The 13,172-nt window shown below is 42.1% G+C and overlaps 1 protein-coding gene across 1 annotated transcript in view; it reads right to left on the minus strand.

Annotated features, from left to right (window-relative positions):
• Nucleotides 1–13,172, minus strand: part of MSH3 (mutS homolog 3) — a 267,619-nt gene that overhangs the window by 162,901 nt on the left and 91,546 nt on the right. The window contains exon 9 of the mRNA XM_075325143.1: nt 3,075–3,178. Coding sequence (XP_075181258.1) covers nt 3,075–3,178 — 104 coding nt within the window. The remainder of the gene's footprint in view (nt 1–3,074; nt 3,179–13,172) is intronic.

Raw genomic sequence — 13,172 nt, forward strand, 5'->3', positions numbered from 1 at the left:
TTTTAAAAAAAGGCTCAGACTGAAAAAAATTAATGTAGTACTAAGTACCTTCACCAATCTCCTCACCTCCACTCTGACACCTGGTCGCTATTTCCTGACCCGGAAATAAAGAGACATCACGCAAAGCCCACCAGACAGTTATTTGTGCCCAGCTTGCTTCCCTGCTAATACCAGGTTGGTGTTTTAAGATACCCGTTGTTAGCAGACTTCAATTAGCAGAACACTGGTCTTAACCACTAGATGTGAACGGATTGATTTACCCCATTTTTTTCAGGCAGTTACTTATACATTGTGACAAATTACTATTGGACTATAAGGCGAACCTGTCAGCAGATTCACATTGCCCTAACCACGCTGTGTTGATGACATTGTGTAATAAGAGGTGTCTGGTATGGCGGGAGGTATGAGGCTGTTCACAGGGCTCCCTCCAGTTACCAAATGGCCACTGGACCAGGCTCCTCTCTATTGGTTATGGCAGCATTATGTGCTGACATGTTACAGTACAATAGTAATTTCACTGTTTCTGGCCTTGCGCAATACACTTGCATTGAACGCTCCAAAAACAGTCTAGTCGGATTGTGGCCGGGAATGTGCATATCGCATCCCTGTGGCCACACGACCACCATTAACTGCCGGCTGATATATGCCGCATGTATCAGGCACTGGCTATATAATCTTAGCTAGGTATTTTTTTTATTTTACTTTGAAGGGCTGAGGTTTTTGAAACCAATATATACCTTAGAAGCTACCGGGGATGGAGCTGCACTGTAGACTAATTGGGCAGGCTTCTCCTCCCCTACTGCCCTGGAGTGACAGGTCTCTCCCTATACACGCACATAGGGAGATACTTGTGGTGGGGAGAAGCCTGTCCGACTAGTATACAGTGCAGCTCGGTCCCCGGTGGCTTCTAAGGTATATTTTTAGCGAGTGCCTGATCCATGCTTCATGTATCAGCTGGCAGGTAATTCACATGAAAAAAGAAAAGAAAAAAAAAAACAAAAAAAAACAAAACACAATGCTGCAGTGGTGTGAACGCATGAATAACTAAATAGGTTTTACCCTTCTCAATGGGGCTGTCCACAATCTATTAAAGCAGAAATTTCAGGAAAGTTGTCAGGTCCTCTGAAGTTTTTAAACGGCTTTGCCACTTTTGATTATAGTAAGTCATACAACTGGCATAACTAATAGGTTAAAAGGTAATGAATTCCTTACCATCCTACCTCTTAAACCATCAGGACAAAAAGACACAAAACCTATTTATTGTTTCACTACTTCCATTTTATTTAGTACCAGACAAAGTCTTGCAGCCATTTTCTAAGGACATTCTCATTCCCACAGGCCGCATGCGGTTCCTCAGGCTGCTTCGTGCGGCCCCCAGGCCCGTGCCCCTGTCGACTATCGCGGCCGGGCAGGGGTCGCCCGCAGCCACTGTCTGCGCTTTATGTCAGATCAATGTTTTGCCGCCACTGCGCTCTCAGAGTCAAGCGCTCTGTGCACAACTATTCACAGCCACTGTAATGTTTCAGCCATTGAAAATGGATAAAACATTGAAATCCAGCCATGATCAGTGCAGCTATAGCCCTGATCATTGGCTGGAGCTGGGTGACCTCTGTTTCACCCACCCCCAGCTCTGATTGGATAGGTCGGTCACAAGGCCGGTTTCTCCAATCACTGTGGATCTGGGGCCAGAGACCACTCCCCTCAGCTTCACTCCGGCGTCTGTGGAAGCTGAGGAGAGCTATCGGTAACTTATAGCGCCACTGCCCCCTTTCAGCCGCCACCACCAAATTACTATAGGATAGGGACAAGGTGGGCACATTACTATAGGATAGTGATAAGACTGGGGACATCACTATAGGATAGAGACATTACTATAGGATGGGGACAAGGATGGGCACATTACTATTGGATGGGGACATTACTACAGGATGGGGACAAGGCTGGCACATTACTATATGATGGGGACAGTACCACAGGATAGGGAGATTGCTACAAGGGACAGGGATGGGGAACATTACTATACGATGGGGACAAGGATGAACATATTACTGTAGGATGGAGACTAGGATGGGGCACAATACTACAAGGGGACAAGGATGGGCACATTACAACAAGATGTGGAACATTACTAAAAGATGTTGGCCAAAATTTCTATATAGTGCTAATTGTAACACTATTCGTTACAAGAAAGGGATAAAATGTAAAAAAAACAAAACCTCAAAAGAAGGCATGACTTTTTACCATCAAAATTTTTTTTATATATATATATTTAAACAAAGAATGTGCACATTTGTTATAATAAACAAGTGAAAAATGTTCAGTGGTGTGTAAAAAAAAAAAATATATGGTACCAATAAAAATGTCACTTTGTACTGTGAAGAATGCGGCCCCCCAAATTATTTTTTTTCCTCCGTGCGGCCCATACACCCAGCCGAGTTTGAGACCCCTGCTCTAGAGCTTACTCCAGTCCTACTATTGTCACAGAGAAGCGCTCGGGCTTGATCATTTTGAGAGTTACAATAGTTTCATATTTTTGTTCATAACCAGTAGTATAAGTGGAGAAATGAAACTTAAATATATCTTAATAGAGAAAATATGCCTTTCTACACATTTTGGTCACACATTTTCCTTTAATCAGCCTCACAAACATCCAAACACAAAAATAAGGTTACATCCTGCAACCCAAAGGGGTCTAACGAAAGTGGCATGGGGAGCGAAGAGCATCTGGAGGGAGACAGAAGCCGATAAATAGGCACACAGACACAGGGCTGCAGCTTCTAGTGAGTGTTGTACCTCACCAAAGAGCTGGATTCACAGTTACATGCCCAGTATTTCTGTAAAATGTATGTCATGTTGCTGCCGTCTTAGAGAGTGAGATACACTGTACTGTGTGGGAGACATATCATTTAGTCTCCATCAACCTTGGACCGATGTTCAGAGGAACCTTCTAGAAATGAAGCCCACAAAGGGGAGAAAGACTTAAACAATGGCAGATACAAATCATATAATGAGCAGCTGATCTTCAATAGTCAGCTGAAATGATAGGTACATTTGGAATGGATAAGATACTTTACCTGCGTCTTTTCCATAAAACTCAGTGATGAGCTGAAAAGCCTGCACGTATTCAAAATGATATTTGTCTCTTTTTTCAATTCTTGTACGATCATCATCTCGAAGGCTAAAGGGGGAAAAGAAAAAGGATAAAATATGTAAAACAATGTGCGTCATTATGCAAGTACTTAAAACAAGAAATGCTAATAAAGTGGTGCCCCTTACAACGGCCTCAGTTTATAGTTCTTCCAACAAACAATGGTCTTTCCTGGAGGGAGTAAAACGCATAACCACGTGTAATGTGGTAATCTGAAGTGCATGTGATTTGCTGGAAAATCCGGTCAGTCAGATAGCATACGCTAAAACCAGCCGAAAGTCTTAGAGGGGAACCGGTCACCAGAATTGACGACTATAATACCACCAGTGAGCTCATATACAGTATTCTAGAATATAAGAGCCCAGGCCGCTGTGTACAATGTAAAAAACCCTTTTATATAATACTCACCTAACGGGTGGTTCAGTCCAATGAGCGTTGCTGGTCTCCGGTCCAGCGACTCGTCTCTGCGAAGATCAGCATCCTCCTTCTTCTGAGGCCTGTATGCCTGACGAATCCTACGACATCCACACTAGCCAGCATGGAGATCCTGCGCAGGTGCACTCTGATCTGCCCTGGTCAAGGCAGAGCAAAGTATTTTAGTGCGCATACGCGGGCGGTCTTTAACCTTTACTCGCACCTGCGCATTACAGTACTTTCATCTGCCTTCAGCAGTGCAGATCAAAGTGCGTCTGTGTAGGACCACAATGTCGGCCTGTGTGGATTACGTACACACGTCATCCTTACTAGGCTGGGTAGAAGGATGACGGCGATCGTCCCAGAGAAGAGGTTCCGGACAAGAGAGCAGCGACACCCATCGGTCCGTACCACCCCCTAGGTAAGCATTATATATATATTTTTTTTTTCTATGTTATACAGCGTGACCTGGGCTCTTATATACAGTATTCTGGAATGCTGTATATAAGAGCCCACTGGTGGTGATGGCCGCAGATTATAGTCGCCAAATCTGGTGGCTGGTTCCCTTTAAGGGTATCCTTTTTACCTCTGGTCTAATACACAGCACTTTACAAAAATTTTAAGCAGGGGAGGAAAAAAATGTATCAAAAGTAAAAATGCTTTCAAAAACAGAAGTGTTAATTTTTATCAAGTAATAAAATATAAACTATAAAATGAACAAAAGAGAAATTTAAGTCAAATCAATATTTGGTGTGTCCATCTTTTTTTTTTTCTCAAAAATTACATCAAAGCATCAGTTTTTCTATCTACAGTGTGTCTACCCATATCCTGTCCATCGCCATTACCTTGAGAACGGCGGCAGCTATAGGCATAGAAGTGGTGTCTAGGTATAGTAAAGTAGCCATGCGCTACGCAATGAAACTACCTATAGCACCACCTGGTGGAAAACAACGGAGTTAGCATTTTTATCTTGAAAACGAAAAAAAGTGAATTAAAAAATTGTAGGGCATCATCAATTCAATACGAATCAACACCTTGCATACAGAAATGTTATGATATGAAACCCATGACCCCCCCAAAACATTGAATGCTGGTCACCCAGATGGTGCTCATTTAACTTTGATGCTCAAAGTGGCCACCATCAGCTGAAATGCACATCTGGACTCTGGACAGCATACTGTATCTTGCTGCACGTTGTGCAATATGGTAGGTGACACGTTTCCACAAGCATCTGTGATACATCGTCGTAGGTCCTGCAATGTTGGTGGAGGGGTCGCATACACCTGCTGTTTGATGTGACCTCACAGAAAGAAGTCCAATGGGGTCAGGTCAGGTGAGCGTGGAGGCCACTCCACGCAGCCACCATACCCAATGACTTGTAGGAAGGTCTCCATGAGGTATCGCTTCATGTCCGAAGCCTTAAGTTTTACACATTCTAATTATAGCATTTCTGTATACAAGGTGTTGATTCGTATTGAATTGATGATGCCCTACAACTTTGTAATTCACTTTTTTTTCTCTATCTCGTTCAGTTTTCGAAATAAAAATGCCAACTCCATTGTTTTCCACCAGGTGACGCTATAGGTGGTTTCATTGCATAGCGCATGGCTACATTACTATACCTAGACACCACTTCTACACCACTTCTATGCCTATAGCTGCCGCCATTCTCAAGTTAATGGCGATGGACAGGATATGGGTGGACACACTGCATACTTGTATCCAGTTTTTAAAGCAACTCAGTAACAAGGTTATTTCGAACCAAATATCTTCTGTGGATGTAGGCTTGAAGAAACTTGTTTCTTCATATAATCTCAGACTGACTATGAAGTTGAGACTCTATGAAGTTGGGCTCTGTAGAGGCCATATTGTCAGTTCTAGGACTTTTTGTTCTTCTTTATGCTAAAGATATTTCTTATTGATATGGTCTTTATGTTTGGAGGAGCTGTTCTGCTGCAGATTAAATAAAATTTGCAGCACATCAGACACCTTCCTGATGGTATTGCATGATGAGTGTCTGCTTGTGTTTCTCATCATTGAGGACACCATTCATCCTAGCCAAATCCTTAACTCCCTTTGCTAAAATGCAGCCCAACACTTCCAAGGAACCTTCGCTTGCTTCACTGTTTCCTTCAGACACTCATTGTACCGCTTTCCACCCTTTGGCAAATAAATTGGCTTCTGCTACAGTCAAATATTTCACATTTTCACTCATCCATTCACTGCACCTGCTGTCACTTTCCTGTACATCAGATCCTATTTTTTCATCCACCGTTTTGAGTCACCTAGTTGCCATGTTGTTTTTTAGCTTCAATTCTCCCATTTCTGGCCAGACTTTGTTGAATAGTTGCTGGGTCCCTTTGGTGGCTGCCAAATGTGAGCTGATTTCACTGCTGAACATATTCCGAATTACGGAATTAAGCATGATACGTCTTTCATCTGCTGCTCCAAATTTTCTTGGCCGACCACAGCATCTTCATTCCTCAACTTTGCCCATTTCTTGGTGTCCTCAAAGCTGAGACATGCAAGCACCATCAGGGAGGGGTCTGATCGACTTTCTTAAGTTACTTTGCATCATTTTTTCCCACATCTGTCAAAACAGATTACACAATACCCTATGTTGGAATACTTTTTTTTTCCATAGAAAATAGTGTAGTCTGCTGTGCCAAAGGCATCCTGTAAACAAAAGTATATCTTGACTGCTAAACATTAAAAATTAATAATGTACGCCATAGAATAAGTCACCCAGTCCAAAGAAAAAACAGAGTGGTATTAGGAGATCCGCGCTCGCCTGTAAGACAGTCCAGACTCCAGTAAAGGAATATCTTTATCCTTCCAGTCACCACACTACGCGTTTCGGGGATATGTGCTTACACCTTCATCAGGTGTTTAAAACAGAATAAAAGTCAGGAGGATTTCCCAAAACATAGACCTAATGGATGTATGTGATGGAAAATCCTCTGACTTCTACTTCTGACGGACATTACAAATGCAGCTGGAAGCAGCGTGAGGTGCGTTGATAGTCTAGGTAGATAGTCTAGTAGCACCTAGACTATCTATCTTGTATTCCTCCACAAATAAGGTGGAGGAATTAGAATTAATATTGATGGAAGAAAATTATGATATAGTGGGGATATCAGAGACATGGCTGGATGAGAGCTATGACTGGGCTGTTAATTTACAGGGTTATAGCCTATTCAGGAATGACAAATAAGCGAGGGGGAGGTGTGTGTCTATATGTAAAATCATCCTTAAAACCCATCCTGTGTGACAACATATGTGAGGGTACTGAGAATGTAGAGTCCCTATGGGTGGAGATAAGGGGGGGGGAGAATGAATAATAAAATACTGATAGGGGTGTGTTATAAGACGCCGAATATTATGAAAGAGGTAGCGAATCTCCTCATAAAGCAATTGATAAAGCAACGAGTCTCGGAGAGGTAATTATTATGGGGGACTTTAACTATCCTGATATAAATTGGGGAACAGAAACTTTCAGTTCCAGCAAAGGAAATAGATTTTTGATAACAATGAAAGATAATTACCTTTCACAAATGGTACAGGACCCCACAAGAGGGGGAGCACTACTAGACCTTGTACTAACCAATAGGCCAGACCGCATATCAAATATACAAGTTGGGGGTTACTTGGGGAATAGTGATCACAAAATAATAAGTTTTCATGTATTCTTTAGTAAGATGTATAGTAGAGGGGCTACAAGGACACTAAACTTCAGGAAAGCAAATTTTAAACGGTTGAGAGATGTACTTTTATGAGCATCCTGAATAGGGCTTGTGCAGAAAATATACCCTATGGGAACAAACATGCTAGAAATAGGAGGAAACCCCTATGGCTAAATAGAGCTGTAAGGGAAGCAATAAAAGAAAAACAGAAAGCCTTAAAAGAATTAAAGAGGGTAGGTAGTGATGAGGCATTATATAATTATAGAAAATTAAATAAAATAAGTAAAAAGCAAATTAAGTTAGCTAAGTTTGAGACAGAGAGACTCATTGCGAGAGAAAGTAAAAATAATCCTAAAATATTCTTTAACTACATAAACAGTAAAAAACTGAAAAGCGATAGTGTTGGCCCCCTTAAAAATAGTCTTGGTGAAATGGTGGAAGGGGATGAGGGTAAAGCCAACCTGCTGAATGACTTTTTTTCTACGGTTTTTATACAAGAAAATGCCATGGCAGATGACATGACCAGTGATGCCATAAATTCACCCTTGAATATTGCCTGCTTAACCCAGCAGGAAGTACGCCGCCGCCTCGAAATCACTAAGGTTTACAAATCTCCGGGCCCGGATGGCATACACCCCAGAGTACTACAGGAATTGAGTTCTGTGATAGATAGACCATTATTTTTAATCTTCTCAGATTCCTTAATAACAGGGTCAGTACCGCAGGACTGGCGCATAGCAAATGTGGTGCCAATATTCAAAAAGGGGACAAAAACTGAGCCGGGAAATTATAGGCCGGTAAGTTTAACCTCTACGGTTGGTAAAATCCTTGAGGGTTTCTTGAGAGATGCTATACTGGAGTATCTCAAGAAAAATAACCTTATGACAGAGTATCAACATGGGTTTATGAGGGATCGATCCTGTCAAACTAATTTGATCAGCTTCTATGAAGAGGTAAGTTCAAGCCTGGACCAGGGAAATGCAGTGGATGTTGTGTATATGGACTTTTCAAAAGCTTTTGATACGGTGCCACACAAAAGGTTGGTACATAAAATGAGAATAATGGGGATAGGGGAAAATATGTGTAACTGGGTTAAAAACTGGCTCAGTGATAGGAAACAAAGGGTGGTTATTAATGGTACGTACTCGGACTGGGTCTCAGTTCATAGTGGGGTACCACAGGGGTCAGTATTGGGCCCGCTTCTTTTCAACATATTTATAAATGACCTTGTTGGGGGCATGCGGAGTAGAATTTCAATATTTGCAGATGATACTAAACTCTGCAGGGTAATCAATACAGAGGAGGATAATTTTATATTACAGGGAGATTTATGTAAATTGGAGGATTGGGCTGAGAAGTGGCAATTGAAGTTTAATGTAGATAAATGCAAGGTCATGCACTTGGGTAGAGGAAATAACATTTATGATTATGTACTTAATTGTAGAACACTGGGTAAAACAGACACAGAAAAAGACTTGGGTGTATGGGTGTATGGTAAACTTCCCTTTAGTGGACAGTGTCAGGCAGCTGCTGCCAGGGCTAATAAAATAATGGGATGTATTAAAAGAGGTATAAGTGTTCATGAAAAAAATATAGTTCTACATCTGTACAAGTCACTAGTGCGACCGCACTTAGAATACTGTGTACAATTCTGGTCACCGATATACAAGAAGGACATAGCTGAACTGGAGAGGGTGCAGAGAAGAGCGACCAAGATTATTAGAGGAATGGGTGGGCTGCAATACCAAGACAGGTTATTAAACTTGGGGTTATTTAGTTTGGAAAAACGAAGGCTTAGGGGGGATCTAATCACAATGTATAAATATATGAGGGGACAGTACAGAGACCTTTCCAAAGATCTTTTTACACCTAGGCCTGCGACTGGAACACGGGGGCATCCGCTACGTCTTGAGGAAAGAAGGTTTAATCATAATCACAGACGATGATTCTTTACTGTACGAGCAGTGAGACTGTGGAACTCTCTGCCGCATGATGTTGTAATGAGTGATTCACTACTAACATTTAAGCAGAGCCTGGATGCCTTTCTTGAAAAATTTAATATTATCAGTTATGTATATTAGATTTTATGACAGGGTATTGATCCAGGGAACTAGTCTGATTGCCGGATGTGGAGTCAGGAAGGAAATTTTTTCCCCATTGGAACTTGTTTGCCACATTGGGTTTTTTTTGCCTTCCTCTGGATCAACATGTTAGGCTACGGGTTGAACTAGATGGACTTAGAGTCTCCCTTCAACCTTAAAGGGAACCTGTCATCAGAAATTTCGCCCAAAAGCTAAAAGATTCCCCCTCTGCAGCTCCTGGGCTGCATTCTAGGAAGGTCCCTGTTATTATTGTGCCCCATGTGAGACCAAAATAAAGCCTTTATAAAGTTCTACCTTTTTGTATGCAGCTTCTGTAAATGTGTCACGGGGGCGGGCTCTCTGCCGTCCGTTATTCTGCCTCCTGGTCCTGTATGCCGCCCCCATCGCTCCTTTCCATATCTGATGCACCGCCCACTGCTCCAGCCATCCCCGCGCATGCCCAGTGCCAGTCTCACAGGACTGAGCAGTGTGACCGCTGGTGACATGTGCGCAGGCAAGTGATTATGGGCGGGGCTGTGATTGTTATCAGCAAGTACCCGCCCATAATCTCGTGAGCGCGCAAACCTCTCCAGCGGTCACACTGTGCTCAGAGTAGATGCTAGACTGTATGGGCTGCTTCCAGGGATGACGTCCCTTTGTCATGTGATTCTATTTCGAACACGCCCCTATCACATGACAAAGGGACGTCATCCCTGGAAGCAGCCCATACAGTCTAGCATCTACACTGAGCTCAGTGTGAATGCTGGAGAGGTTTGCGCGCTCACGAGATTATGGCCGGGTACTTGCTGATAACAGTCACAGTCCCGTCCATAATCACTTGCCTGCGCACACGTCACCAGCGGTCACACTGCTCAGTCCTGTGAGACTGGCACTGGGCATGCGCGGGGATGGCTGGAGCAGTGGGCGGTGCATCAGATATGGAAAGGAGCGATGGGGGCGGCATACAGGACCAGGAGGCAGAATAACGGACGGCAGAGAGCTCGCCCCCGTGTCAGATTTACAGAAGCTGCATACAAAAAGGTAGAACTTTATAAAGGCTTTATTTTGGTCTCACATGGGGCACAATAATAACAGGGACCTTCCTAGAATGCAGCCCAGGAGCTGCAGAGGGGGAAGCTTTTAGCTTTTGGGCGAAATTTCTGATGACAGGTTCCCTTTAAAAACTATGATACTATGATACCTTTCCACAGCACCACGTCATAACCAGCAACTTGCCACGCTACTATATGTTCTTAGGACCCTCTGTACGCACACTCATGAAGGTCTTTTGATCGAAACATCTGTGCTTGTGCTGGTCCTACAGGTTATTCACAATAAAAACCACTATCCATGTTGATCTTGAGTGCCACGTTTCTACATCTATTTAGAACGGTTTTGGACCCTACGTGTGCACCACCCCAGAAGTGCCGTGTGTATCAACTAACCAGATGAGGACAGCTCTTTCTTTTTCTAGTACACTGCATAGGACCCTCAATAAGCTCTTGTTCAACATAAAGTCATTTACTACATCTGAAAGCTACTTCCAAATCATAAGCTAAAAGGAAATATTTTATCCGTTTTAGGTTTCATCATGTTGTTTCTTTCTAAATTTGTGTTGACAGTTGGTAGCTTCAGAGCAAATGACTGGTGTGACATATAATTGGGGTCTCCTCATACATTTTCCTCTTACAGCTGGTGATCCTAGAACAAATCAACATTGTAACTTGAGGGATTGCTATACCAGACATAGTAAGGGGCTGAGCGATATTAAGTTGATACAGAGAAATCATCATACAGCTTGAATACAAAATTTATACACTATGAACTGAGTGACAATTCAGGAGGAGATTCCAGAAAGTGGAAATTCTGGCAGCCCCAAACATGATGGTGGAAATATTTTGACTGATCACATTTATCCCATATATATATATATATATATATATATATATATATATATATATATATATATATATATATATATATATATATATATATATATATATATATATATATATATATATAGTGTATAGTATATATAGTATATATAGTATATATATACTCTGGGTGAAATTAAGTTTATTCTGGAAAATAGAACAATTTAATTTTTCCACTCCTGGGAACGAACCCATGTACCACACGCCAGAGGCGGCTACTTTACCACTCTGCCATTGAATGGCAGAGTGGTAAAGTTGCCGCCTCTGGAGTGTGGTGCATGGGTTCGTTCCCAGGAGTGGAAAAATTAAATAATTCTGGAAATAGGCTGGGCAGTTCTTGCACAAAGCTGTAAGTTGCATAGACTACTATGGGGAGGATCCAGGTTTATGTCTAATGTTCCTCCATTTCTAAATGCACAGCATTATTCCATCACCAAGAACTTCCTTCCCATCAATGTGGTTTAGTGAGAGCAGTAAACAAGTAATTACATTAGCTTCATTTGATTTCCACATAATCACCCCAGCAAATACGTTTTTATGCTTTCAAACAACACTGGCGTATTTAAAGTGAGGATGGCAGGTCAGCATTTAATGGCTGCCCGTAGAGTAAATACACACCGCTGGGTCATCATGTCTTCTTCAGCTGAATTGTTTCCTACGACTATCAATTCTCTGCATGAACCTGAAGCTGTAATTTTTCATTAACACTGAGAACATTTAGCGTGTACTTGGCTAAGGACGAGAACACAGTTAACAAGACCTGGATCTGATGGTGGGGTCTCGGAGGATAAGGTACATTGTGTACATCACTTCTTTTATTTCTCACTTAGTCTTGACAAAAGCAGATAGAAGCAGTCTTACTAAAGAAACGCTCTGAAATAATCAATATCACCTCATAGTGGTCGAGCGGCACAATCACTGGTCAGAGATCACTAAGAGCATTTCATCCAGGTAACAAAGCAAGAGAAGATAAAAAAAAAAGCTGCAATGTTTCTTAGATTACAGACAGAAAACTATTTGTGATAGTTTCCTGAGTCATGCAGTGCACAAAGAGTGCACCTCTATACCATGATAGGAATAATAATGTTTATAAAATTAAGATTTTTGGCACAAATCGGTATAATCTCTTTCTTGTAGTCTTCATTGGAGGACACGGGAACCATGGCTTAGTCTGTTGTCACCTGAAGGCTGACACTAACAAAATAGCTTAACAAAAATTGTTGGCACGTACCCAGCAGACGATACATTGCCCGCCAACACCAGGTCTCCTCAATTAGTGAGAAAACAGCAGGAGAACCAACAGAATTAAAATCACAAGGAAATTAAAATAAACCAACCTAAATGCATGGCCAAACGGGCAACCCAGGTTGAGTGCTGTCTACACCAATAAAAGACAGCGGATTTTACAATGAGTAGCAAAAATCTTAATTTCTCAGTCGATTCGTAGGGGGACACAGGAACCATGGGACATCCTAAAGCTGTTCCTGCGGTGGGAATTAGAAACGAATATTATACTGGTGCTACAGAAGCATTTGCTCTTGCTTAAGCTTTCACTAGCGCAACCACTGTCTGTAACACCTTCCTGCGAAGACTTGGGTCTGCCAAAGCAAAAAGGTATGGACCCTATAAAACTCAGAAAAGGTATAAGCCTATGATCAAAAAGCTGCCTTACAGAGTTGCAGAATAGATGATTGTTGACGGACGTCCCAGTAGGCCCCCACACAGTACGGAAAGTGTGCCCTAACCCGTTGTTCTATATGCTTCCATAATGGCCCACCGAATCCAGTGAGCAATGTTTGTCTTAAAAGTGTTCAGGCAAGCCTTCCAGAATGACAAACAAAAGATTAGAACGTCTGAATGGAGCAGTGGCTAAAAAGTACATGGCTCCAACGACGTCCAAATTTAGCAAAGC

The sequence above is a fragment of the Anomaloglossus baeobatrachus genome, chromosome 1, assembly GCF_048569485.1.
Source record: "Anomaloglossus baeobatrachus isolate aAnoBae1 chromosome 1, aAnoBae1.hap1, whole genome shotgun sequence".
NCBI classification, from domain to species: Eukaryota; Metazoa; Chordata; class Amphibia; order Anura; family Aromobatidae; genus Anomaloglossus; species Anomaloglossus baeobatrachus.